The sequence below is a fragment of the Streptopelia decaocto genome (genome assembly GCF_964273445.1).
Source record: "Streptopelia decaocto genome assembly, chromosome: 7".
NCBI classification, from domain to species: Eukaryota; Metazoa; Chordata; class Aves; order Columbiformes; family Columbidae; genus Streptopelia; species Streptopelia decaocto.
In genome coordinates this window covers 12909052-12934685 of record NC_138661.1, presented here as the reverse complement: position 1 = coordinate 12934685, position 25634 = coordinate 12909052, and the positions used below count along the sequence as shown (strand labels likewise).

The 25634-nt window shown below is 40.8% G+C and overlaps 1 protein-coding gene across 1 annotated transcript in view; it reads right to left on the bottom strand.

The window, feature by feature from the left end:
• BEGAIN (brain enriched guanylate kinase associated) overlaps positions 1-25634 on the bottom strand; it is a 153594-nt gene that overhangs the window by 91121 nt on the left and 36839 nt on the right. Inside the window, exon 2 of the mRNA XM_082058296.1 lies at positions 24219-24247. Coding sequence (XP_081914422.1) covers positions 24219-24247 — 29 coding nt within the window. The remainder of the gene's footprint in view (positions 1-24218; positions 24248-25634) is intronic.

The following is a 25634-nucleotide window of genomic DNA, read 5'->3' as shown; positions in this document are numbered from 1 at the left end:
ACCTGGAATATCGTGTCCAGTTCTGGGCCCCTCAGTTCAAGAAGGACAGGGAACTGCTGGAGAGAGTCCAGCGTAGGGCAACAAAGATGATCAAGGGAGTGGAGCATCTCCCGTGTGAGGAAAGGCTGAGGGAGCTGGAGCTCTTGAGCTTGGAGAAGAGGAGACTGAGGGGTGACCTTATTAATGTTTACAAATATATAAAGGGTGAGTGTCATGAGGATGGAGCCAGGCTCTTCTCGATGACAACCAATGGTAGGACAAGGGGTAATGGGTTCAAACTGGAACACAAGAGGTTCCACTTAAATTTGAGAAGAAACTTCTTCTCAGTGAGGGTGACCAAACACTGGAACAGGCTGCCCAGGGAGGTTGTGGAGTCTCCTACTCTGGAGACATTCAAGACCTGGCTGGACACATTCCTGTGTAGCCTCATCTAGGTGTTCCTGCTCCGGCCGGGGGATTGGACTAGATGATCTTTTGAGGTCCCTTTCAATCCCTAACATTCTGTGATTCTCTGCTGTGGCCCTGAAACACTTTAGGTGTATGCAAATTCTAAGTGAGCTAAACAAAACACTTTCAGATATGCACTGTAGTGCAAACACAATCTTTGGGCCGATTTACCAGTTGTGTCTTGGCCAGTGAATAAGTATATTGCTGCTATTAAAAATGATTACAGCATGAGGTGTTTACCTATCCTTCAAAAAATAGGCATAGTTTATAGTCAGTACAGTTTCTCTCTGACAGTATAGCAGAGGATGCTTCATTTTTTTTTATTTCACAAACCATATAAAATATCACAGGCAGTATTTGCAGAATGCAAGTGATAGTGCTTAGTTTTTCCAGTCTCCGCCATCTTGGTAAACATAAGGCTTTGAAACTCTAGAACTAATCCAAGGAAGGGAAATATTAGGACCCCAGATTATGAGTACCTTCTGGCCTGTTTTACGTGGATGAGGCACAGCAATAGATGTCTAATGGACACTCAGTAGTGAATTACATGGGTACAGCTGCCAATGCTAAAGGTAAACGGATTATTGCTGTAATCTCCATCTCCCTTATTGTTTGGGGGTAAAGAAAGATCATGCCTCAAAGTCTATCAGATCTGCCTTTTAGTGTATAGTATGGGTAGACGTTTGTGATACAGTTTATCTCCCTCTGTGCTAGATTAGCTGCCGTTCAATGCTGTTTGGCTGCTGCACCTGATCCATTTTTTTCTTCCTTCAGCTTCTTACCTAATCAAATCTTGGACAATGTCAGCAGAAAACAAGGCACAAAGAAACAGCTGAAGAAAGTTTTCACAAATTTTACAGTAATACAAGACTGAAATAAGGCCACAGGGATGTGCTCCCTGCTACAGTGTTCTATAATCCGCTTCATCAACTGACCTGAATTTTTCTTAAAATTCATTCAGTTTTAGCCTTTATCCCCATCTTTATGGTTACAAATAGTCTTTCAACAGCAAGAATAAATGCATGCCTGCTCAGTTCATGCTCATTTGTTTTTATACCTGTGCTGCCCCATAACTTAAAGCATTTATCTCCCTCTCTGCTTGTTCATACTTTTTGTCAGCTTATAAAGAACAAGATGGGATGGGGGGAGGAGGCAGCAGCCAGAAAAATTACTCAGGAATAAGTGAGGTTTAACAAGGAATCTCCAGGTAGTTGAGGTGTTGAATTTGGAGACTGATCTTTTATTTTCCTTTGTCTTCCTGTTAGTGTTGGCTTAAGCCAGTTATATCCACAGATTTGTGAGATTTGGCTCCATGAAAAAGGAATCACAGAAACCCAACTGAGGCAAATGTAAGGACAACCTGCAAGAGCACCCTAACACCTCATGGGGTGAGGTTAGAGGGCACTGAGAGAGTCAGGACAGGGCACTGAGGGGAAGGGGCTGACCAAGAGTTGTATGAGGTGAAGAGCACTTTTGCTGTTTCTCTCTTGAAGAATGTTCTCTTCTATTTGATCTCTGGATGTTTGCTGTTGTCACTGAAGCAGTTTAATAATTTCAAGAAAGATGGGATAGTTATTTTGGTAGTTTTTTAAGGAGGGTTTGCTGCTTGCTGCTCTTGGCAGCCTGCTCCTTGTGTTCTCCCAAAGAAAGGTGTAAATGTAACGGTGTAAATCTCCCAGACACAGATAGCCTTTATCACCACAGTAACAATGCAATGAGGTAAGTCAAAGAGACCAAGGCTCAAAGCCCAGTGTCAGAGGCAGGGTGGGAGCAAAGACCTTCCTACCCCTGAATTCTCTGTGCAGTGCTGATGTGCCTCTTCACCCAGGTGTCTGTGGTTTTGCTATGCTCTGCAGGTAGGCCTGGGGAGGTGGCTGTGAAATGAGAAGCATTTCATCAGAAATCATTCCTTTGAAACAGTAACCTGTGCCCTGCATAACAAGGCTGCATGCTCCCCCAGAAAAGCAGAATCCACACCTTGGACTAAGCTAAGATGCTTCCAAGGAAGAAGCCTGCTCTGTGGCAGAAATGCAGGTGTCATAAATGTCAAATCACTGGGAGATTTGTATTTTGCTGTGTTATTTGCAGCACAGGCTACAACTATTTGTTTGTTGTTGTTGTTCAAGTAATACATCTTGGCTGGGGAGCTGATAAGGAGAGTCTGAGATTTATTTTTATCTTTCTACCTTGCAGATACTTTCTGTGTGATTTCATCCCTTCCAGTCCTAAGCAAAAGCTTTGATCTTCTCATGAATTCTCATGAGCTGTACAGAATAATCTCAAATAAATTTTGATGTTGTGACCTTCCTTAATATTAAGTTCTCTGCTTTTGCTGGTCAATCAAAGTCCTCTGGGGCAGGTTCAAAATTCTGTCAGTGGATGGCTATACTTGTTTGCTTGGTGTGGTCCCATTGACTGCTGGACTCAGTGACACAACTTTCCTTCCTAGTGATGCCTGTGATTTTTTTGCAGGCCACCCTCTGATCTTTATTATGGCTTGTTTTTAATAGCATATTCAGTTCTCTGGCAGGTGTTTTTATAGTGCTATAGCTAAGGAACCTCCTCTCCTCTTGTAGGCTGAATCCAGTATTGGGGTGTTCACAGAATGAAGATGTTGTTCAACATCATGTGTTGGGAAAACAGCATTTTTGTGAGTTCACAGCGTGAACAGGTATCTTAATTGAACAACAAATCAAACTAATGACTTATTTCAGGTTGCTTTGGAGTAGGTATGCTGGCTGGGGTTACGGGATCTTGAGAAGTGATATTTAAGATTTCCTCACAATACGAAATTAATATAGGTTACTGTAAGATCTTTTTTTAGGAAGAGATTGAAGCCTCTGGCTTTCCAGGTAGGTGCTTGTAAACTGATATTCATATGAAAAACTTATAGTGGGAAGAGGGTGAGAAGGCACAGTGATGGACAGGCTGATTACACTACACTGGAAGATCTATTGATTGCACAGTGCATCCAGTTCAGCATGTTTAATCACTTTCCACTTTACACAGGATGCTTTATAGCCCTAAGTTGGCATGGTTCTTGCCTGCACATGTGGGTAATGGAATAAAAGTAAAGGGCTCTTAGGGATTCTTGAACTTGAGGAAACATCATGTACTGCAAGTAATAATCTGTTCTGGATAGGTATGCACAGTTTGGTATTGTATTTTTTTAATTGTTATTTTATTTTGCATTAGCAAGCACTTAAAAACTGTCCCTGGAACCACACCGTTCACATCCCTGTTGTAAAACATGACTGTCATCTATCTATTAGTAGTAATGGGAGTGCCTTAGCAGCGCTAGCAAAGGTAATTGGAAAAGATGTCTGTGTTAACATGAAGAATGCCACTATTTGGTTCAAAGCAAAAACTATTTTATATAACTGCATGCCACACATTAATTTTCTAACTAGGTCTGAGCTGTAGCTAATCTATGTATTTGCAACATACCTATTACTGAAATATTTAGACATTTTCAGATATGGTGTTTAGAAGCATTTGATGTTTACTTAACTAATTGGAGAAAATACAGACTATCCACTTTCGTAAATGAAAGAGCAAAAATTAATTGAAGAGCAACCACATTATTCTGCAATACTGGATCAACTAGCTTAAAATGGAGTTCCACACTAAGATTAATTATGTTCTGTGCTTCCTGTTGAGTAATTACGTTCAATAAAAATCAGTTCACAAGATTCAGTACAAGCTGCCATTTCAGCGAATATTTAGTGGTGTGTAATGGGCTGAGATTCGCACCCTGATGTGTTTTATACAAGAGACTTCCACAAGTCTGTTCCATTTAGTCTTCGAGAAAGGAATTCTGCATGTTCATGGAAACTGTGGGGCCTGGCTTCTTGGAAGCAGTGATATAACAAACGTGCCCAGCAGTGGTGCTTTTTGGGCAGATGGAAAAGCACTTCCCCTGGGCAGTGGCTCCCACATGGAGGTTTTTTCCTCTCCCATGTAAGTGCATCCTGAGGACGTAAGTGTGATTAGGAACTGGGAAGCACACTGGAAACAGTCTGGGAGACATGGTGGTGTCAGGGATGGGATAGGAGGGTTCTTGATAGGCACTTGGCGAGCAGGAGCCAGGGGAATTTCTGACTTTGAGAAGCTTCTTGGGTATTTACTGTTGTGACCATTTCCCATACTTGGTTGGCATAGAGGGACAGGGAGTAGGGTACTCTCCAAACTGTCTGGTTGGAGCAGCCTCTACTCTGAGGCTCCAAGTTTGTTCTTGTCACCTATTCTCTAGCTCATTCCTTGCTATTTTCTCTAAGGTCCCTCAGACCTAGTCCCCAGATGAGAAATCGGTCCTCAGACTGGGTCAGATAATTAATCCCATTATCTTGGACACTCATGCTCCATCAAGTTATCTTAACTACCTACTTCCCCACAGCTGCATTTGTGGGGGCAGTCTCATGACATTTTTCCTCAATGGACAGGTATTGAATCAAGAAAAGTTTCGTGAAGGTTCTTCTAAATATTTCTAAACGTATCACCCTTTAATTAGCATAAGATGAATGAAAAAGTCATCAAGCCCTGGAACAGGCTGCCCAGGGAGGTGGTTGAGTCATCTTCCCTGGAGGTATTTGAAAGACGTGTAGACATGGCACTTAGGGACATGGTGTACTGGTGGACTTGGCAGTGCTAAGTTTACAGTTGGACTCAATCTTATGGGTCTTTTGCTTTTTGCTTTGAGTAGTCTGAAAACAACTAGGCAGTGGTTTTAGCCAGCAAACCACTGGCCAAGAAGTGATCTGCTCTCCCTGCAGATCTCTTCAGTTACTATGATGCTCAGTGAGGAGTGCAATAGAAGTATTAGGAGTCCTGCCAGAATACATCCAAACAGACTGCATTCAATTGTGTAATAACTTTGTATCATTGCTTTTGTTAAGCAGCCCATATTCAAATGTCTCGAGTGACTAAAACTTCTTTATAGATGTTTTGGTATTTACTTACCAGGTTTATACTCTTGCTCTTGGCTATATTCTTGCATTGTATTGACTTCAATAGGGCTCTAGTTACTTTGCCAATGTCAGACTTTGGCCTCTTCATCTTTACAATGATGAGGAGGAACTTCATCAGGTAAAAGAGCATGCCATATTTCATGCATGAGCACAAGGATACACAAAAATCTAACACTGGCATGGGCAGACATGGAATCAGTCTCCTAACCAACCCCAGCTACAAGCACAAATATGATGTATACATCTACACATGAGAAGTGAGTGTGTGTGTGTTCATGTCTGCCTACCTCTGCTCACAGCTTAAAATTCTAAAGGAAAACAGGGTACTTGCCACAGTCATTTCTGGATAGAAATACTTTGTCTCTTTCTGGCAAATGCTTTTCTTTAAGTGAAATAGAGTTGCAAAACCATGTAATTATAACTGACTGAGCTTGATGTTTAACAGAAATTACTCTGCTGGATGGTGTCTTTCACAAGGTGTGGGGAAGTAAATGCTAATGTCCTTAAATCAAACCATGTAAAAGAAAAACTTCTGAAAAGCAATACATCTGTAGTCAATACAGATGTTGCCCTTCAAACTCCAATTTCCTCCAATGGGAATTCTGAAGTAGAAAGGAGCTGGGACTTGGGGTATGTAGAATCATAGAAGGAATCAGACTGGAAGTGTTTCTGGAGATCATCTGGTCCAACATCTTGTTCAAGGCAGATTCAGTCAGATCAGGATGCCTAGGGTCTTTTCCAGTCAAATTTTGAACATCTTGAAGGGTGGAGATTTCAAAATCTCTCTAAGCAGTCTACATGACCTTTCCTCTCCCCTATGGTCTAGTCTCAGGGTATTGCCAAAGGCAGAATTAAATGTGACCAAAATTCACACCAAGAAAAAATATTCTATTTAAAGAAAAACAGAAGCAAACCGAAGCCAGAGGTCCCACAAAATTTTCCAGTAACTGCTATAAACATCACTAGTGAAACCTGGTGAAGAGAGGGGATGATTTGATAGCAAATCACTGAATGTGTTAGTGAATTTCAGACTTTCAGGGCTGCTTTGTAATTTCTAGCGAAAATTTTATGGGACTAATTCTTGCTTAGCCTTGAGTGTAGAATTAGAATCATAGCATAGTCTGGGTTGGAAGGGACATTTAAAGGTCATCTAGTCCAAGCCCCCTGCAATGAGCAGGGACATCTTCAACTAGATCAGGTTGCTCAGAGCCCCGTCCAGCCTGGCCTTGAATGTTTCCAAGGATAGAGCATCCACCACCTCTCTGGGCAACCTGTGCCAGTGTTTCACCACCCACATTGTAAAGAAATTATTCCTTATATCTAGCCTTTTAGTTTAAAACCATTACACCTTGCCCTGTTGTAACAGGCCCTGCTAAAATGTCTGTCCCCATCTTATAAGCCCTCTTCAACTATTGAAAGACCACAATAAGGTCTCCCTGGAGCCTTCTCTTCTCCAGGCTGAACAAACCCAACTCTTTCAGCCTTTCTTAACAGGAGATGTGTTCCATCTCTCTGATCATCTTTGTGGCCTCCTTTGGACCTGCTCCAACAGGACATGCTCAAACGATGACTAAATGAGCAAACTCAGCCTTCCAGAATAACTTATCTGGTCTTTAGCTTGCTTCTTGCTTTCTCCTCTGACAGTCTGAATAGTTTCTGCAAGGCTTAGGACTCTGTCCCTACTGAGGGCAGGGTGTCAACTTTCCTGTCATGGGACCCCAGTGCAGGTGGTCCTCCCATTGCGTGAAAGAGATGGTTGCTGGGATCCGACTATGCAGACATTGAGAGGAGCACTGCTGGAAAGGGAGTCAGAAAAAAATCCCTGTATGCTTGTCTTTTCAGTACCTTTAAGAGCTGCTGCACAGTGAAAGGCTGGACTTCCCTAGTTTTTCAGTTAATGAAATAAATGCACTGGATTAAGGAGGAGGCATGTCTGTAATATGCAGCAGATGATCCAATTTTGTTCTTGTGCTTTAGTATTATCATTGATACTGGAGGAATGGTTGAGAAGACAATATTTCTGCCAGTTGTGTGCTTTGTAGCTAACTCTGCCCACTACAGCTGTAGCATTTATTCATTCTCATTCCAACCTTGTCTCTTTGGATATCTGTTTAATTGGATGCATGACACCTTCTCTGCTAGAGCAAAATGCCACAAGCAGACAAGGTACTCACTTGTGAGGAAAAGCAGCCTGATTTATGATGTACCAAAGCCTGATGCTTGAATAGATGCAGAGCTAAGACTGTTTCTCTCTTGGAAATCACAAGAAGTGAGGAGTGTCTGTCTGGGAGTCACAGACAAGGAAGGCAGGTGAATGCCTTAGAAAGCAGAGCCAAAACCTGCAACTACAGGAAGGGGACCTGGAGTTAGAGGTCCCCATTGCTGAACAAAGGGGCTGGGTGCTTTCATGGGCTGGCTGGTGGCTGTGAACTTGGAACTGTCACCCGTAGGCTCTTAGCTGCTGGGCTAGGGGAGCTGCAGTTGCTAAGCTTATTCATGTAAATGCTGAATCTTTTGTTTTAAATTACATGCTTAAACTGTCCATTTGTTCCCATTTGAATATATTCCATTCAAACTTGCCAAAATTTATGTTCTAAAATGGGAACTGATATCCCATTCTTTACAATCACTGTATTAGCACTCAGATAGTCTTGCTACCCAGCTGGAGAGTCCTTTGAACAATCAGAGCACCTAAATATGGGAGATCCATATCAAGAATGCAGTTTATAATGCAGAACTTAAAGTCCAAACAGTACTTCTGAGAATGGAAGCAGAAGATACAAATAAAAAAAAAATCAAATGCACTGTTTCTTTCCAAGTCCAAGCAATTGTATAACATCAAATGTAAAGTACGACACAGAAAGTACTGCAATACATATTTATCTAATGAAGACCGAAATAACTTGTGAGCTTTCAATGTCATAGCATCAAATAGCAAGTGTTAACTGTTCTGCAGATGTGAATCTTCCTCTGGTGTATTACTAATGAATAAACTCCTATGTTCTACTTGTACCTGCTTTTTTGAATTAGATAACCACTTTATGGGGGTGCCTCATAGATTTCTATATGGTTAATTCATGTCGTCCTTTTAGTCTGGGAAAGAGCTTTCCACCATCCCCATTTTACAGATGAAAACTGAGGCCTGAAAAAGTTAAAGGTCAGATCCATACAGTCATTTGAATCTTGAATCTCCTCTGAGATGTTTGCAGTATCTATTTGCATTTTGGTGGTTTTTGAGAGGTAAGTAAATGTCTTAAATTTGTTTGTTTCAAGAATTTTCTTGCAAAGATGTTTCTCTTACTAAACAGCCCTCTTGGTTTCTTTAACCTTTGCCTTTTGCACCTGTAAGGAGCAGGCAGTGTGGCATGGTGTATCCTGTGGCATCAGCAGCTTTCTGCCATCAGATGCTGTTGCACTCCTGCTCCTCCTGGCTGGGTGCAGCGTGCATCACCCTCAGTGACCAGGCAGCAAAAATGTCTCAGGTTTTCCTGCTTGGCAGAAAACTCTCTTTCCTTTGTTACATCCCTCTAAATGCCTCCTCTAGTGGTCTGTGCAAGACGAGAAGGATCTGAAAGTCTTTTTGATTGATATCTCAATCTGTCTTTTGATTTCTCCTGCTGCCTGTTTCGCCCAGCTTCTGTCACTGATAATTTGCTTTTAAATGTAATGGATAAGCTTTCGAACCATCCATCTCCTCCTTTAACCACAGCTTCTCTCAGTGCATTAATGACTGAAAAGTTACATTTTCATTTAATGTGAATTTGCAAAGAAACCTTTAGATAATAGGCAGTTCTAATATTCTGACATTGCTGAAGCTATTAGAAGAATAAATCAAAAGAAAGTTCTCCCACTGCTGCCTGCACAAAATGCAGAGAAGGATAAGGCAGGGGCCCCAATGCTGTGATGCTACACAACAGTAATTGCCATAAACTGAAAAGGGCATAGAAATAGCAGCTAGAGTTGGTCTTCTCTCTCTGAAGCTGTGAAATGTCAGGAAGAGGAGGGGGGAAACCCACTACTGAAAGTGAAGCCATGTTAATTGCCTTAATCTCACACTATTTTTTTATTCCTTATTGGCTAACCTTTTTTAATGCACAAGAAAACATCAGAATAAATCAAAGACATTACATATAGAAACTGCAATAACTATTTTGATCTGAACACAACTGAGTCCACTCATCACTGGTGGTGGATTTAGCTCTTAAAGCTACTTCTAGTAATACCTTGCTTGCAAGAACGTATGCAGTGGTGTTTATCCAGTATCCCTAAGAGATGTTAAGAGCCTGTACCTGTGCAATGAGTAGCACTGATTTTGTAGGGATTATTTGTATTTAAGGACAACTCTTTGTATCTGGGTCCTTGCTCATAAGTGGTCTATGCTGTGGAGAGGAAATAGTATTGGGGAAAAAAAAGCAGTCACAAAGAAGTTTTGAAATAATTTGTGAAACAGTGAAGAAGCAAGCAGTGCCATGAACATTTTGGTTTGTCTGAGGGATGTTGTGTTTTGGAACTTGTCCCTGCTTCTTGGCTGAATGAAACTATTGATTTCAGAAATCGTTATTCTGCTCCTGGAGCAACAACTTTGTTCTCTTGCTCTGTGTTCTCTGCCCTCTTCATCTTAAGGCAAATAACTTGCATCTGCTCTTTTGACTTTGACAGAAGCCCCTCAAAGAACTTGAAGAAGTCACTCAACCATTCTCAATATCACCTTTAAGAAGGCAATAGATCCTGCAGGAGCCATAGAGGGTTTCTGAGACTTGGTTGACATCTAGAAGTGCAAATGTTCCTTTGTTGGCCAAACAAACCTATACAGTGCAGAGGCAGAAAGTAATTTCAGATTTCTCTCTCTCTCTGCTGTGCTTCTGCTCTTTGTTCAATGACAGGCAGGCAAAATTGTCATGTTTTATATTTCCCTTACATTACAACTCTAGCACAACATTCACAATTTTAATGCTTTGCATGCTGATCTAGTGTGTGTTTTGTTTTTTTTTTTTTTTTTTTCCTGTGACTGATATTCAAGTACTTTAATAATTACTCACATCACTTTCATTATGCAGGTAAACAATGTATCTACCTATACAGTGCAGATAATGTCGTACAGCTGAAAAGGCTCCAGAATCATTAGTAACTTGACCTTCCTGTCTGATTTGTACTTATGAATCTAATAATAAATAATCACATGTGGAAGAGTCAATAGATAAATAATGTAACACACTTCTTTCAGTACCCTAATTCAGCAGAATAAACCGTGAGAAGCATTGCAGTAATTTACTATAGTAAGTGCTCTCAGCAGCTTCTCTATTTCAGCTGTTTGGTGCTCCAGCATGAAGATAATTATCTTGGTCATTAGTTATATTGTTATTTAATAGTCCCCAGACAATATTCTATTTTTTGCAGGAACAGGCCTTTCCTTCTGTATCTTCCTCCCCATTACAAAAATGTTTATCTATGAATCTTTCCCCTTGCCAAATATTTTTTTTCTTTCTGTTTACTACTTTCTCCAAAAAGATCCTAGTTATGGAAAGACATCTTCTGCTTAGCAGCTGCCTCAATAGAGCCACAGGAGACTCCCTCTTCTTGCATCCCTCTGAGGAAGCCACAGGAGCTGCTCCTGAACCAGCAGGGCTGGGAAGGGAGCGCAGGTGGCGGGGGAGTAGCAGTCAACAGCAATGTGGACTTAGACCACAGAACTGTCCCCTAAAACCTGTGTTTCTCCTCATTTGGGCTTCTAGGGAAATAGATAAAGCAAAAATACTGATGAAATGGACTGTCATTGATGAGAATAGTGAACTTCGGTCTCTGAAGTTTGATGAAAATTAGTCTTTGTTAGAGTTGCATAACACTAAGCAGGGGCTTTTCAACTGTTCCTGGAGTACCAGTGGCAAAAACCAACAGTCCAAGGGTAGAAACCAGGATGACAAAGAATAACTACCTCCTGAGAGGACTTGAGCTTTGATAGCTTAAATAAGAGATTCAACTCCCAAAAACTGCTGGAGTGGAAAATGTCTGAAGCTGACATTGTGCTGTCATGGTTTAGGGATGAGAAGGGGTGAAGCTGTTGATGGAGCATCTCTCCAGAAGGTGAAGAGGTGGAAAACACATCAGGAAAAGACACAAGGCTAGGGAGAGGTGGGGAAAAAACATTGGAGACTTTTGAATTTGAGTGTAGGTGGTTATGACCTCAATAAAAAGAAACTTCCCCCTGTGTCACCCTCTCTCTCAAAGTGATTTTTTATTCCTCTGGTTTAAGAGGAATAGACTGTCACCCCTCTTTTATTTTGTCCTGCGTCAGTCCTTTTGTGGTACTATTTCTTACAACCTTAGCAGGAAACAGCTTGTTTGCATATACTTCTTTTAATAAACAACATAGCTTCTAGTTTATTTAATGTTTTGAGATTCTGTGCTTTCTGCATAGCAGCCTTGTTGCAGTTGTCCTTTCAGAGAACTCTGATTCTAAGATGCCAAGAGTTTCTCTCTATCTTTTTGGCTGCATAGAAGATGGTCTTTTTTTATTTTTATTTTTTTTAATTCACTTAGTGACTCAAACTCCACAAAGTACCATTCCTACTTCTCACCAGCTGGTGGTCCATATGCCACTGCATCTCTGCTCTTGTAAATACAAGTTAGAAGTCATGTTCACAGATCAGACTTTTGGTGGTTAATATGGCAATATGTTAAAATGTCAAATGATGCAGAATGGGTGAGTTGGGGGTGGGGGAAGACAGCAGTATTCGGCACATTTATAAAACTTCCTTTCTGAGGGGTTCCCAGTGGTTTGCAGACATCAGGGGATTTCTGCAAGTCTGACAGGGTCAGCACAGGACTGGGATTTGGGATCCACAGCGTTGTGAGAGAAGCATCTGTGAGAAGCAGTGGCTACCAGGTTCTCAGTGCTGTCTACCAACATGTTTAGGCTCTAAATTAGGAACAAAAAATACAGTCTGGCACATTGCCCATAAAAGATTGCCAGCTTCTAGCTGAAACTCTTCAATACTCTAGAAAGGGTGGTAAGTGTTCCCCTGAGGAGATGGAAGCTTGTGACTTATATAGTGCTCAGAAAAGAAAAAAAAAAAAAAAAAAAAGGGAAATCCTTTGAACTTTGTCAGTGCTTCAGAGAGAATCCTAATGGCTGTGGCTGAAACCTGTGTCTGTAGAGCAGATTCTTCAAAGCTTTAAACCTCGGTCTATGTTTTCACCTTAGTAATGGCAGCACCTTCACCACCTGCATTTCAAGTAGATGTACAATCTCTGACCCATTATAGTTCCTCTTTCCATTGCCTAAGTGCCCTTAATTTCAGCAATCAGGGCATGACTCTGCAAGCCAGTGCCCTAATTTCTAGTGCTGAAGAAAATATTCAGGGTAAGAATAGAAAATGTAACTAATAGCTTTCTGCAAAAGAGCTGTCACTAGTAAAGGGATAAGAGTTTTTTGTTGATTTTACTGATTCTGCTGTTAATAAGAATGTGTTCTGCCATTGTGAAAGTTGTAGTTAACTAGTCTTCAGTTCACTGGCTCATAGAATAGGTATAAAGAAACAATTTCTAAGTGGGTTTGCAAGATCTTGAATAGTTTAATAGCTTTGTGCCATGAATCCATGCTGTAGGTGTACACCAGCTATAGTTCTGATTAATGCAGACTTGTAGCAGGCAACATTCTAGATATGAGTGACAGGAGTATCATGTGAGTACTTTGTTATTCAAATGAGTGTAAAATATTATAAATAACATTGCCTTTTTGATAAAAGAATATGTTGCTTTTTCGAGTTGTTTTATGATTCTATTAATCGCTCTGCAAGTCTGTAGCTGTTTCCAGCTTCTGTGTGGTCTGTGCAAACCAACACATAATGTAACTAATCTATGCATAATGAGGTAGATAACACTCAAAAAGGAGTTGTAGTTCTGGGAAAAATTGGAGTCCTCCAAGGATGCAGTAATGGATTCATTCAGTTACTTAGAATTCAGCATGCAACCATATCTATGCCTATTTATATCTTAAGATGCTTTCCCAATGTTGTGTATATAGAGATGATGAATAAGGAGATGGGATGGTCTACAAATCCAGGCTGGCAATTTAATCAGAACTGTCTGGTCTGCATGCCATGATAATTAGTAGTTCAGTGCTAAAGGAAACTTAAGATGAAAATCTTAGTTAACTTTGTTCTTACTGTGCAATAGGATCTGGAGAGCTCTTCAGGGGATGGCGATAAGTATACAAAACAACTGGAAAGCCACAGTAGAGAGGTCCAGTCCTTATTGTGTTACCAGCAAAGTATTTTACAATCAAAACTTTAACTGAAACCTTCCATGTTCCTTGAATCCAAGCAATATGTAGCTGTTGTTGCTTCTCTGCTACGTGTTCCTAGGTTATAATGAAAGGTGTTGTCCACGGTGGATGATTGAAGGGTTATCACTACATTAAAAACAAATGTTTTTAGAGAACAATTCTTCTTCAAAGCAAAGTATATTTAAGCAAAACTGGCTAGATTAACATTGTTTCTCTCAAATCATTCCAAGAGCACTGTGTGCTGGAATTAATGGGACATCTCTCTCTCAGATTTTTTTTCTTTTATATTTAGGTGACATTCAGTCCTGGTTTGTAAAGAAAACCCTTCAGAAGCTCACAGCATGTGAAATCCACCAGTTCTAGTAGCTGAATCTGCTAAGGCTTTGTCTGATTACAAAGCATAACAAAGTTAAAGGAAAGCAAGTTGAAGTCTACAGTCACTGTAAAAATCTGCGTCAGCAGCTTTTTCAATGTGGAGGAAAAAAATGTTCCTGTTGTCTGAAGTCACCTGTTATATAGAACTTTTTCCATATATTAAGTAGACAAGACAGCTTTACTTCTTTAAACTGACATTTGTTAGCAGACTACCTGTTTAGTGCTACAATTTCCTGTACTTTTAATTTCTCAGAAAAAAACAACCAACCAAACAAAACAACAAAACAACTTCATGACTTTTGGGTTGTGGTCCCCCTTGTAGATTGAGGAGGGAAGGGGCTGAGGGGGAGGGGATGTTGTTTTGTTATGAAACAGTGTAGGTCAGCTAAATTTGGCTCAAAGAAACCACTGTCAGTCTTCTCTATCTGACTCATTTCTTCCCTCTCCTGCCCATATGCTCTGTTACCCCTGGAGTTATACAAAGGACTAATTAACTTTCCCCATGGAAAAGCCAAGACTCTGGAACTTGGTCCTTCCTTCACATGGGACTGGAGAGGACTGTCTATCTGTGTTATCTCCTAGACCTTTCCTGCCCTTGGTTCCTGCAGTAGTAAAAGAGTAAAAGAACATTTGATATAAAGACAAGACACAAACTGATGGCCTCTTGTGAAGAAATAAAACAGGACCTAAGAAACATGAAAACATACTGCAGGGGACTCCACAACTGGGAATGTTATTTTAGCAAGGGGTCTCCCAAACCTACCACAGCTGTTCCAGCTGCCAGGCAAGGGTACTGCTTTGCCTTCCACAAGTGGTCAAATGGAACCAAAGTAAATGACAGGACTTTCTGTCAGCCTTCTTTACTCCTCACTCCATCTTCACTCTAAGCTCCAGAGCAAAGATTGGCATCAACGGGCTAGCCTAGACTACTTTTCAAAGCATGGGCTGACATTCTACTTGGAAGCCTGCTTCCCATGCTCATTGCACTTGGTGGCATTCATACAGTAAGGAAAGGGATAATCCAGGAAGATTTTTCTCTTCCTAACGGCTTGTGAGTGGTCAGAAATGAAGTGGAACTGCTGAGGCTCAGATTTGTCAGGGTTGCACTGCTGATATGGGTTGAGAAACCAGAAGCTTCTCTGCATGGCTCTGTCTGGCACTGTGTTTGCAGGACTGCAAGAAGATAGCAGAGTGGATCTGCTGATGTGCAGATTTGGACACAAGCCAGGGCACTCATGCACCCCATTTAGCATGAATGTCTATGAATTCAGCACTGGAAAGGAGTAGGACGGGGGACAGTTTGGACTTGTGTAAAAACTTCTTGTTCCTTTGACTAGAACAATCAAATTTTTCCATGTGTTGAGCTATGCTGTTGTTTTCCAAGTAATTTACTTAAATATCATTGCTGCTCTTTCACCAGTCTACTTGCATTGCTTCAGGCTAGTTTGCTGGGTTTCTCATTTTTACCCAGCCTTCAGAGTATTTGACTCACTTGATCTTTCACTCTTTAATTGTTGGTCTTTCATCAATCTATATCAGAATGCAAATACAAATTAAAACGTCACAAGCTATTCACAAGCTGAGAGTCAAAACCAAGCATACAATTTATCTTGAATTCAAATAGAACTGTTCCAGTGCTATAGATTGTTTGTATGCAGTCTAAAAATATTTATTTCCCTCCAGAAAACAGCACTTTCCCCATCATGAAGGATGTGCCTCTGTTTGTGAATGTACTTTGTTACTAACTCCCCACTGAGTTCTTGAGAATATTGGGTAGAGCTGCAAAACATTTCTTTTTCAGACACTCATGGATTTGCATTAAGTCCTGGAATATATTTGGTACATGTTGGTCTGGGCTGTTTCTGATCAGCTGCCTAGAAATACTACTTCCTTGTTACAGAATAGAGATGGGATTAATACCAAGAGAGAATAATATCTCAAAGGTCAAGTGACCCAGCAGTTATAAACTTAGTTGAATACGCAGGTGCAAAGTCATTTGCCATGCATTTAGTGCTACTTAAATGTCATTTCAAGCACCTACATCTGTAGGAATTGTTGGCAGTAAAACCAATTATACAGATATATGGACAATTTCTATCTGTAGATACAGGTGAAGCAGTGAAACCTATATTAATTTGTGCAGTACCTTGGTTAAGCCAGCATCCCTGAGTGAAATGGCAGCACAAAGTTTTAACAGTTTTAAAACAGAAAAGCACTGAAAAGAGGAGTGCTGATTGCTTATCTCTTCAAATTGCTACTGCAAGAATGAGCTCTTGGGGGATGTCGAGGGAAAAGATTAAGTTGACATTCATTGCTGGGAATTCCAGTATCATTCTTGGAAGACCTTAAAAATAGAGCAGCTCCTTAGGCTTATCTTCTTGTCAAAACGACAGTTAGAGGTAACAGAAACATAGAATGAGCTCATTTGTTTGACCTGATCTGTATAGAAGCTTCAAAGTTAAGGAAGGCCCTTTGCTCTGACATGGATATGAAACTTGGTCTTGTTGAACAGAGGGCAGCCATTTTGGAGCTGTATAGTCATTGGAGCTCCTTGTGAACATGAGGGTCTTTGTACCAAGCAGGGACTACCCAAAGAGCTCAGTGGCTTCCAGGACAAGTTTAAAGCTGGTTTTTTTTCCTTCTAGGACACCCTTCTCTTCCTCCTTCTCTTTTAGAGATGGGTAAAATCAAGAATAAGTGGTCAAAATTTGCATTTTGCTCTGAGCAGCTGAAAGTGCATTTGTGTAGTCATGAGTCATGATGTCCCAGTACTCCATGTAAGTCGGTCAACTGCTACTTTGTTGCCTCTATGCCACAATATTGCTCTCAAACACCATTTGCCCTCCTAGATGCAAGTCTGCTGCATGAGGTGTGTGTATGTTCTCTCGCACACAGTTTCTCAGTTATGGTTTTGCTAACACTGTGACAGTTGGGCAAGTTCAGGATAAAAGCTAGATTTCTCAATTATTTTCAAAGCTTTGCAAATGCATGTATGAAGAAAGTCATGCTCTAAGAGGCAATATAACTGACTGTAATGTGGAGCCCTTTTTTATCCCAGTATAAACGCTATTAGAAACCAAGCAATGAGCAGTGACTCTGTGCGCTATTCAATGAGGTGGATCCTATTGCACCTGGATGAGTTGAATAACAAGAGTTGTGCAGTTCACATGAGCAGTAGGATGGTCACACACATGAGAGAAATCTACCAAGGAGCTACAGGCACTTATGATACTGCTATCCCATTTGAGGGCTCTGTAAATTATACAACCCTTGTATTCACGAATTCCAAAAAGCGTGATTATAGCTCACTATCTACTGTCTATTTTTCAGCACATCATACTTCATGCTAAGCTGGCTGTAAGTCATCACTAAAATATTAAGGCAATTCATCCCTTTTGATTTTTTTTAATGTGAAAACCTTCACAGTTTTGGTATATTTCAGGTGCTTTTCACTTTTAAAGAACTTTGAATCAAATGTGGTGATATGGAGTTTTTATTTGAATGCATTCTAAAGTCACTTGTGTGTAAATCAAGGATTGATTGGTAAATTAAATTGCCTAAGCCATGCCAGCAGTAGTGGAGCTGGCAATTGCAAAAGCCTGTAATAGAGTGTTGCAGACAAGTTATCTCCTTCCTTTCATCAGTCTGTGCACTGTAGCAGCAGCAGGCATTCAAATTGTACTTGATTTCACCACAGAGCACACTCAAGTGTGGTTCACCAACCGTACTGCCCTTGAACCATCTGGGATTTGCAGCTTGGAACCTCTTATACTCTCCAGCTTATGTTTTGTTGCTGCTGTTTGCTTTGTAAGTCACTGTTTTCACTGTTCAGCACGCATCTCCTGATAGCTTTGCTCAGAGCACTTACATAAACTGAAGTCTAGTTGCTGTTAGCAATATAAAGGATGCAGAGACCATCCAATTTTCCCTCCTTTGAATTTTCTGACCATCGAGCATCATTGCCTCTTTTTGAGGTGGGGGGAGGGAGCGGAAACAAAACCCACCAAAATAGGAAAACAAACAAACAAACAAACAAAGCTCTACTCCCTGTGCTACAAAGTTTTTGAAGTAATCAGATGCATTATAAGCAATGACTTTTTTTTTTCCTCCCTCTTTTCTTAAATATTTGTCCAAAACGTCCCCTCCTTTCAAAACGTCCCCTCATTTTTTTTTTTTTTTTTTGCCCCTGAGCAGGTTATACTACTGCTCAGTGATGCACTTTGCCTTGCAAGAAAGGGTTAGGCAGAGCATTATTTGTACGCTCGGTATCACCTTGGTCCAGTCTCTTCCCCATGACTCACTGCAGCTCCAGTTGATGGCATGGCTCATCTCCTCCTACCTACTTCCTTGGTCTCTTCAGATGTTTGCTCAGCTTCCACTTATCCCTGCAGGCCACTTTACACAGCTATACCCAGTTTCATTCAACTTGAATCTATTCTGCTCTCTGTTCATGTCATATTTCTTGTTTGCTGAATGCTTTTACTCTACTCAATATTTACCTAGAGCTAAAAGATATTATAACACAACACTTGTTACAGCAGGTGACTGGAGATGATTCTTTCCATATCAGCATCACTGCCTTTTGGATCATTCTTCCAAGCAGCATAGAGCAGTTCAGGGTACAGGGCTGTAGTGAAACAGAACAGTAACCCCCCCTGGCTCAGCTAGGTAGTGCTAATTTGACTACTAGCCTGGGTAAAAGTAATAGTGGAAATTAAGTGTGATGGACTTCAGTATAACCTACACAAGCATATTGTGCCCTTGATAGCAATAATAAAATTCTCAGAGGTGCTAATATAGGTAGATCAGTGTTGCTCTGTGCCCCAGCCCATCCCAGGTCCAGGGCTATAGTTCCCCTGGGGGCTGTGAATATATCCTTGTGTATACATTGCTCCCATTGCTATGATTGACCACCACTGAACTTAAAACTGAGTGGAGTGTCTGGGAGGAGGAAAGTGGGGTTTAGCTGTGCTGCACTCACACCTTGGATACCAGAGTGAACAAAGCAAATGTAATGAAAAATAGCACTGCAGTACTGTTGCTGCTGCTGGGGCTGTTTGGTAAATGAAAACAGGAGATAAAAGTTAAAACCTTTTTTACCTGTTTGAATATAAGTAGACAGCTCTCTATTCCTTTTTTTCTTCCTTCTTTCAAAATGGACCCAACATTCACCCCAAACTCTTAGCCCTTTCACACTATCATTTCCGTCTTCTCTGTTTCTTCTGAACTTGTCCCATGCCATCTCTTTGCCTGTGTCCTGAGCGGGGGGTTGAAGTCCCAGCATAAGCGAGACACTGCAGACATTGCTGAGCAGATGCTGGAGCTGCTGCTTGCGCATCACTACTGCTGTCCTGTGGCTTTATGCCTCTATACAAGGCAGCAGCTCCCAATGTTTTAGCTGTGGATGTGAGGATAAGATCTAGGGTAAACCATGTTTGTTGGTTAACTTTCTGGGAAAAAAAAAATATCCTCTCTTTTTGTTCAAATAACTGTGGTACAATTAATGTAGATACCGGATGAGAAAAGGAGCAAGGACAAGGTGGGGATGGCAGGAAATTGCAGTGTGTTCATTTGCATGTGAAGAGGGCTAAATTTATATCAAGTGCAAGGAAGGCAGCATGATCTAGTGGGCATTTAGGAAGGTATTCACATTTTCAGTAAACTGTCACAAAAGCTTTTCTCTAGGACTGCATGTGCCTCTGACGTTCCTTTTGAAGAGACTGCTATTCCTTCCTTACCGCAGATGAACTCAAACATACTTGAGAAAAGTCCAAGTCTGAAAATTCAAGAGATTTGGATTGAGCAGCTGACTTACTACCAGCTGTGTATGCAAAACAAATCACTTCATTTTCATATGCTCTGAAGCAAGGACTACCATGAATGGTGTTGTCTCACAAGTTCCTTGATACACAGATCACTTTTACCAGAGATCCCTGGATGGTTAGTAAAGTACTACTAATGATGCTACCAAAATAATGTAATCCTCAGTTGGGGGATACCATGGATACATTGCAAAGTAGAAAGTCAACCTCCTTACAGGCACTAATTATGTGAGCCTGGCAGGTGACGTCGGTGGTGATGTGTCCCATTTTGTGTACTTTTAGGTAAACAGTTCTGCCTATTGTGGATCTTGAAAGCTTAGAACTAAAGATATTGATTTATAGAGTTTCTGAATTGTCACTGAAATTTTAGGAATGTATTTTGAAAAAGAAAAAGCTGTTATTGAATGATATCTATCACTTTAACTGGTATTTCCTGCCAAGTGAGATATTTCTCACTGTAAGGAACACTGACAATCTGGTCAATATTTGTGTACAAAAATATATCTGGAGGTCTGTTATGCCACACATTACAACATTTTCACCTGAAAGGTTGAATGTTGTAACCTTTATTTCAAGCAGGATTAAAAGGAAACAAAGAAAAAGCTACCAGGAATTTGTACAGGAGTTGTGGTGGAATTGGTCTTTCATTTGCACATCTAGCCGTTCCATGGATTCAATTTGACTTAAAAGAGCAGTTTCCAGAGTAATCGCAATTTTGTGTGCCAGCCACCACAGATTTGCAAGGCCTTAGACTTGGAAGGCATGTGCATCTCTTGAATATATGCACCAAAGATAGCACATTGCTAAGAGTCAAAATAAGATAGTATAGGTATATTTGAAATTTACTTAACTAAGATTTTCAGTCCTCATTTAAACGTGAAAAGAACCAGATCCAAAAAACTGTATTTAAAAGGTTGTAGCCAGATGTAATTAATGTTTAAAGTGACTGTATAACCCTACACAGCCAACCTACATAACTGCAGATCCTCAAGAGGTTTGTGATTAGCAGTTAGCCTTACTTCCTGCCTAATATATTGGTATCTTGAGATGTTATAAACACTATGTACTGCTAAGAATTGTTCAGTGTGAACACTTCATTGCAGTAACCAATTCTTCTAGTTGAAGTTTTAGCACAAAATAGCATGTTTCCACATCTAGAGGAAGTCATCCCTGTGTCAGACTAAATATTGATAACCTCCCACCTCTGATTCCTATTGCTCCTTCCACCTCTAATGCTGTCATGGCAAGCCCCTGCTGAAAAGGGCAGGATGTGACACTGCAGGTCACAACGGCTTCTTGGTCTGTGAGGGGAATTATTACTGCATTACGTGAGATGAATTGCATCTTTCCAGCTAGATTCTGAGTGAAGGAATGTAGCAGCAAGACGTGTATTCGTTTGCTACACCATTTGTTGTGCTGCCCTTCCTCAGTGAATTTGGGGCTGAATAAAGCATGAGTCATCAGTGGTTCAGTTTTGCAGGCTCCTGTATTTGCCCCTCTGTCTGAATGAGCCCTGCCCACCCCAGTCCTTGGGGATGCCCCAGATGCATTGGGTTGGACAATGTGCAAAGCTCACTCTAAGGCTTCTAGAGCTGCTTTTAAAAATGTTTGACCCTGTGGGCTCCCAAGGACTGCCGGTGTGGAGCAACTCCTCTGAAAAGTGTGATTCTCTGTGCCTGTTCTTCATATTTAAAAGACTTATCTTGAAGTGCACTGTGGAATGAAAACCTGGATTTCTCTAACACTGAGGGTTTTAACCTACACCTGGCTGTGTAGGTTGTTCTGTGGGTATCCACCTTGCTTCTCCTGTTTCTCCAACAGGGATTTGGTTTGTTTCCTTTTTGATAATACCAGACCCCTTTCTCCCTCTGTTGCTCTAGCCTTGTAGTCTCTGTGCACCCCAGCTCCACAACTGACATGGGCTCATGCTCTAATCCTCAGGCCAGCACTATCCCAGCTCATGTGGGATGGAACATCTTCAGCTGGTTGCAAAGAGAGAGTGGGGAAGGAGCTGGGCTCAGGGGATAGGGCAGAACATATTCAAGTATCATGTGGGAATGGCTTTTCCTGTGACATTACATTGGTTTCTACACGTAACAAAAAATACCTCTTTCTTCCTGGCCCACCCTTTTCCCTCTTGTTTTTTCTTCCTTCCCCTTGCTTCAGGCTATCTGTCTTCATGGTCTCTCTGAAGACACTGTGCTTAAAAGGCAAGGTAACCTGCTTTTTACATTGGTGCTAGACTTGGATAGGGTTAGGAAAAATCTAATTCTCTGAGGTCTGTGGGTTCACAGATCATTTAAAATAATGACTCCAGACTTGATTACTGTTTTCTTAAACTGCTGAGGGTTCTGTCAGTTTGCAACCAAGAAGATGACTACAGACAGGGAGCCTGGAAGAGTTTGGGACAGAGCAGTACAGCTCCTGCCAGAGGTCCCCTAGCACCACTCGCTGCTCCCTTCAGGAGCGCAGGGGGCCCTTGCACTGGCCCTGCAGTGGCTTGGGTGATCGGGACAAACGGCTATCAGAAGCAGCTTTCACAGATGAGAATTGTAAACAGAAAACTTCATTAACAAACTCCTGACACAGCCTGACCCTTCTCTTGTTGGAGTTAATGGCAAGGCAGTGTGGGCTTTTCCATCTGTACAGTGCTCAAGAAGCACTGAGGTAAGGACTGCTGCATGCCTGACAAGCTACAAAACCAGGGTGCCAGGAAAATGGAGCTTTATGGTTATTTACTCTTGTCATAGCATATTCTTTCCTTTTCAATACATTCCTGAGCTCATTCTCCTTGGCTCTGCAGCCCATGACTGCAAATGTGGCAAGAGCCTGTCTGCTAAAAGCAGCGGTTAAGGCACCCTCAGGAACATATTACAAGTATTGTATTGCATTTGTGCACACATGCTTATCAAGCAAACATGTACATATGTATTTGATTGCACCTTCTAAGAGAGTAATTCATGACATGAGCATGCATACATCATAGGTGATCTTGTTTGGAATTTTTACTAAACTCAGGACCATATACTGTGGTGCTTTCTCAGTCATTGCTCAGGAAAAACTCACAGCTTTAACATTATAGGGTTTATATCCACGTAAAACCATAATGTCTTTTGTAGGGTTTCTTATTCAGTTCAAAATTTATAAGACTTCCATCATAATGAGACAGTACAAAAAATGTGCAACTGAAGCACTTTATAAATATATTTGATCAGAAACTTTTGGACATGCATCTTCAAGTCCACTGTAAGAGACTTAACCTCCTTCTCCTTCTGAAATGAAAAGGAGGATTTGCTTTACAGCCCAGAATTCATTAAACACTCAGTCAAATCTCTGTTCTTTCATATTGTCACTACTTCCCCAGTTGTTTCCAGAATTTTAGAACTTTCCTGCATTTCTAATAACTCAGGGTAGCCATTCCAAACTCAAGGAATCTAAGAAGTTGTGCTTGGACAATAGTTGTCACTAACCAAAGTCACCAGGTTCAGAGAAGGAATTTGGGCTTATCCAATAAAACCAGGTAAGAGCATAGCTAGAGTTTTGGGTTATTAAAATAAGTTCCATAAAATATTGAAAGGGTAGTAAAAAGTTCAGCGTTTCTTTATCACTTTGATAATACCTGGGGATTTTATTAATAGACAGATTTTTTTTTTTTTTAAATGGGCTACAATGCTTTCTTCTTTCTTTTTCTTTCTTAACAACATACACAAAAGCAATATCCCCCAAAGCAGACTTGCACTCGGACATGAGATGGAAAAGTTATGTTTATAAAAGCCACCTCCTTTTGCTTAAAGCAGAGAGATGTGCTGAGAAACCAGTACAGTATGACAACATTTTAAACACAGAGGAGACAAGATTTATCTGGCTGGTATACAATATAAAACAAAAATCGAACACCAATGTTACAGCATTATATTGAAACAAACCACAGTAATTAGATGCTTTGAAGTCAACCCTATATTTTCTTCAGCTTTTTCATGAATTATTGATCCACTTTCCTCATTAAATGGAATGGCAGGCTCTTGCAGTAAATGGACAAGTGACTACAACATTTATATAATCAAATATCCTTTGCATCCGGCAATAAAACATGTTTATGTGTAAAACATCCTTTCTGAATTGACATCCCTGCAAAATAGATTTACTAGACTAACCACATTCCTTTTCTTTTGTCTCTAAAACACAGCTTCCCTTGCATCATCATGCAATCCGGTATTTTACACTGATCATATTAAGCAAAATATTTTCCGAGAGCCTGTATCGTCCATTGTGCAACAGAACATTTCTTCTCGATAATGAGATGTAAATAAACGTCTCACTTACCTTATTTTCTCCATCTCTGCCGCAGAGGCCTACAAGAAATCAAATAATAGGAGCAAGTGAATGAAAGAAAACATTCACTCTGCGGATTTATGCATAGTTAAGGCTTTCCAAATGGTTTTCGACAAGTGTCTACAAAGCGACGGTAAGTGAACCCCACATCTGCATTAGCCGAAAATAACATTGACAGATGAACTGGGGAATAATGCAGCACACTGCAGGAGCACTGTATACCCACGAGCCATGGGCAACAGAATGACTCAGTTGTAGCACTGAGGCAGAAAATGGGGAGGGAAAGAAAAGGAAAAAAAAAAAAAAGAATGAGCGAGCGGCAGCGAGTAACAGGTTATTGTGCCTCCTGGGTTTCAAAGGAAAAGTTGAAATGCGGAGCTCCCCTCCGCAGGGTGGGCACGGCAGCGGGGCGCTGCTGGCTGGGGAACGGTGGTGACTTCATCACACGTGCGTTTTGAGTTCAATTCATCATCTTTCTCAGAGCCCGGCAGATGGAAAGGACACAAGCTCGCCTCCTTAGTGGGAGTTTCGAGTAATCAAATTACTTTCCTCAAGTAATACACTATCTTGACAATTAGCATCTCAATACATGGAGGCTTTTTGTTAACCCTTTCACTGCTCTGTACACGGGCTGCAGCTGACAACTCTGATAACACCTTAGGTCCCTCTGCCTGCCGCTGTGTCTGGGCTCCCATTGATCCTCTGACAGCACCTCCATGCCCCTGCAGCCCTGAATCTTTACATCCCAGCAGAATCGTAGGTGGTCATTTCATTAATCTGCCTCATTTCTTTTTACTGTACAGATGCTGTAAATCCCTACTCTATAACATAGAGACTCATTAATCTCTCTGACATATATCAAAAGCATAGTCTTGTTAACCCTTTGGTTTCTTGTTCATCATTATCTTCTGTAGATCCTTACTAGCTGCTTCCATTTCATTTTATCACACCCCTGGCTCAGAATCTCATCAGTCCTCCTGGTTCTGCTTTTGGTAACTAAGGAATGGGCACTTACAGCCATCCTACAATCTCCAGAGCCAGATAAATTCTAACATCACAGAATCTCTTATTTATACTGAAGGCATTGTCCATTAATCATGAACACTTTAAACCTTATTGATTAATGGCTAACAATCATATTTGAGTATGAAATGAATTAAAGATTAAATATAGGGAAATGTAAATTTAATCAGTTAACCAGTAAAAAAACTCTGTCAAACTCCTTAATAAAACATCCTAAATGACAAATTGTTGGTTCTTCATTGGGTCACTCATCTTCCTTTCTTCCTATTTACTTTTGATTTGTCTATTAGATAAATTGTCAGTCAGACTGGTGTTTGCATGATAATTTCTGATCACATGCATTAAGGATTTTAGGCATTCACCATAACTTTGTATGCGAGAAGC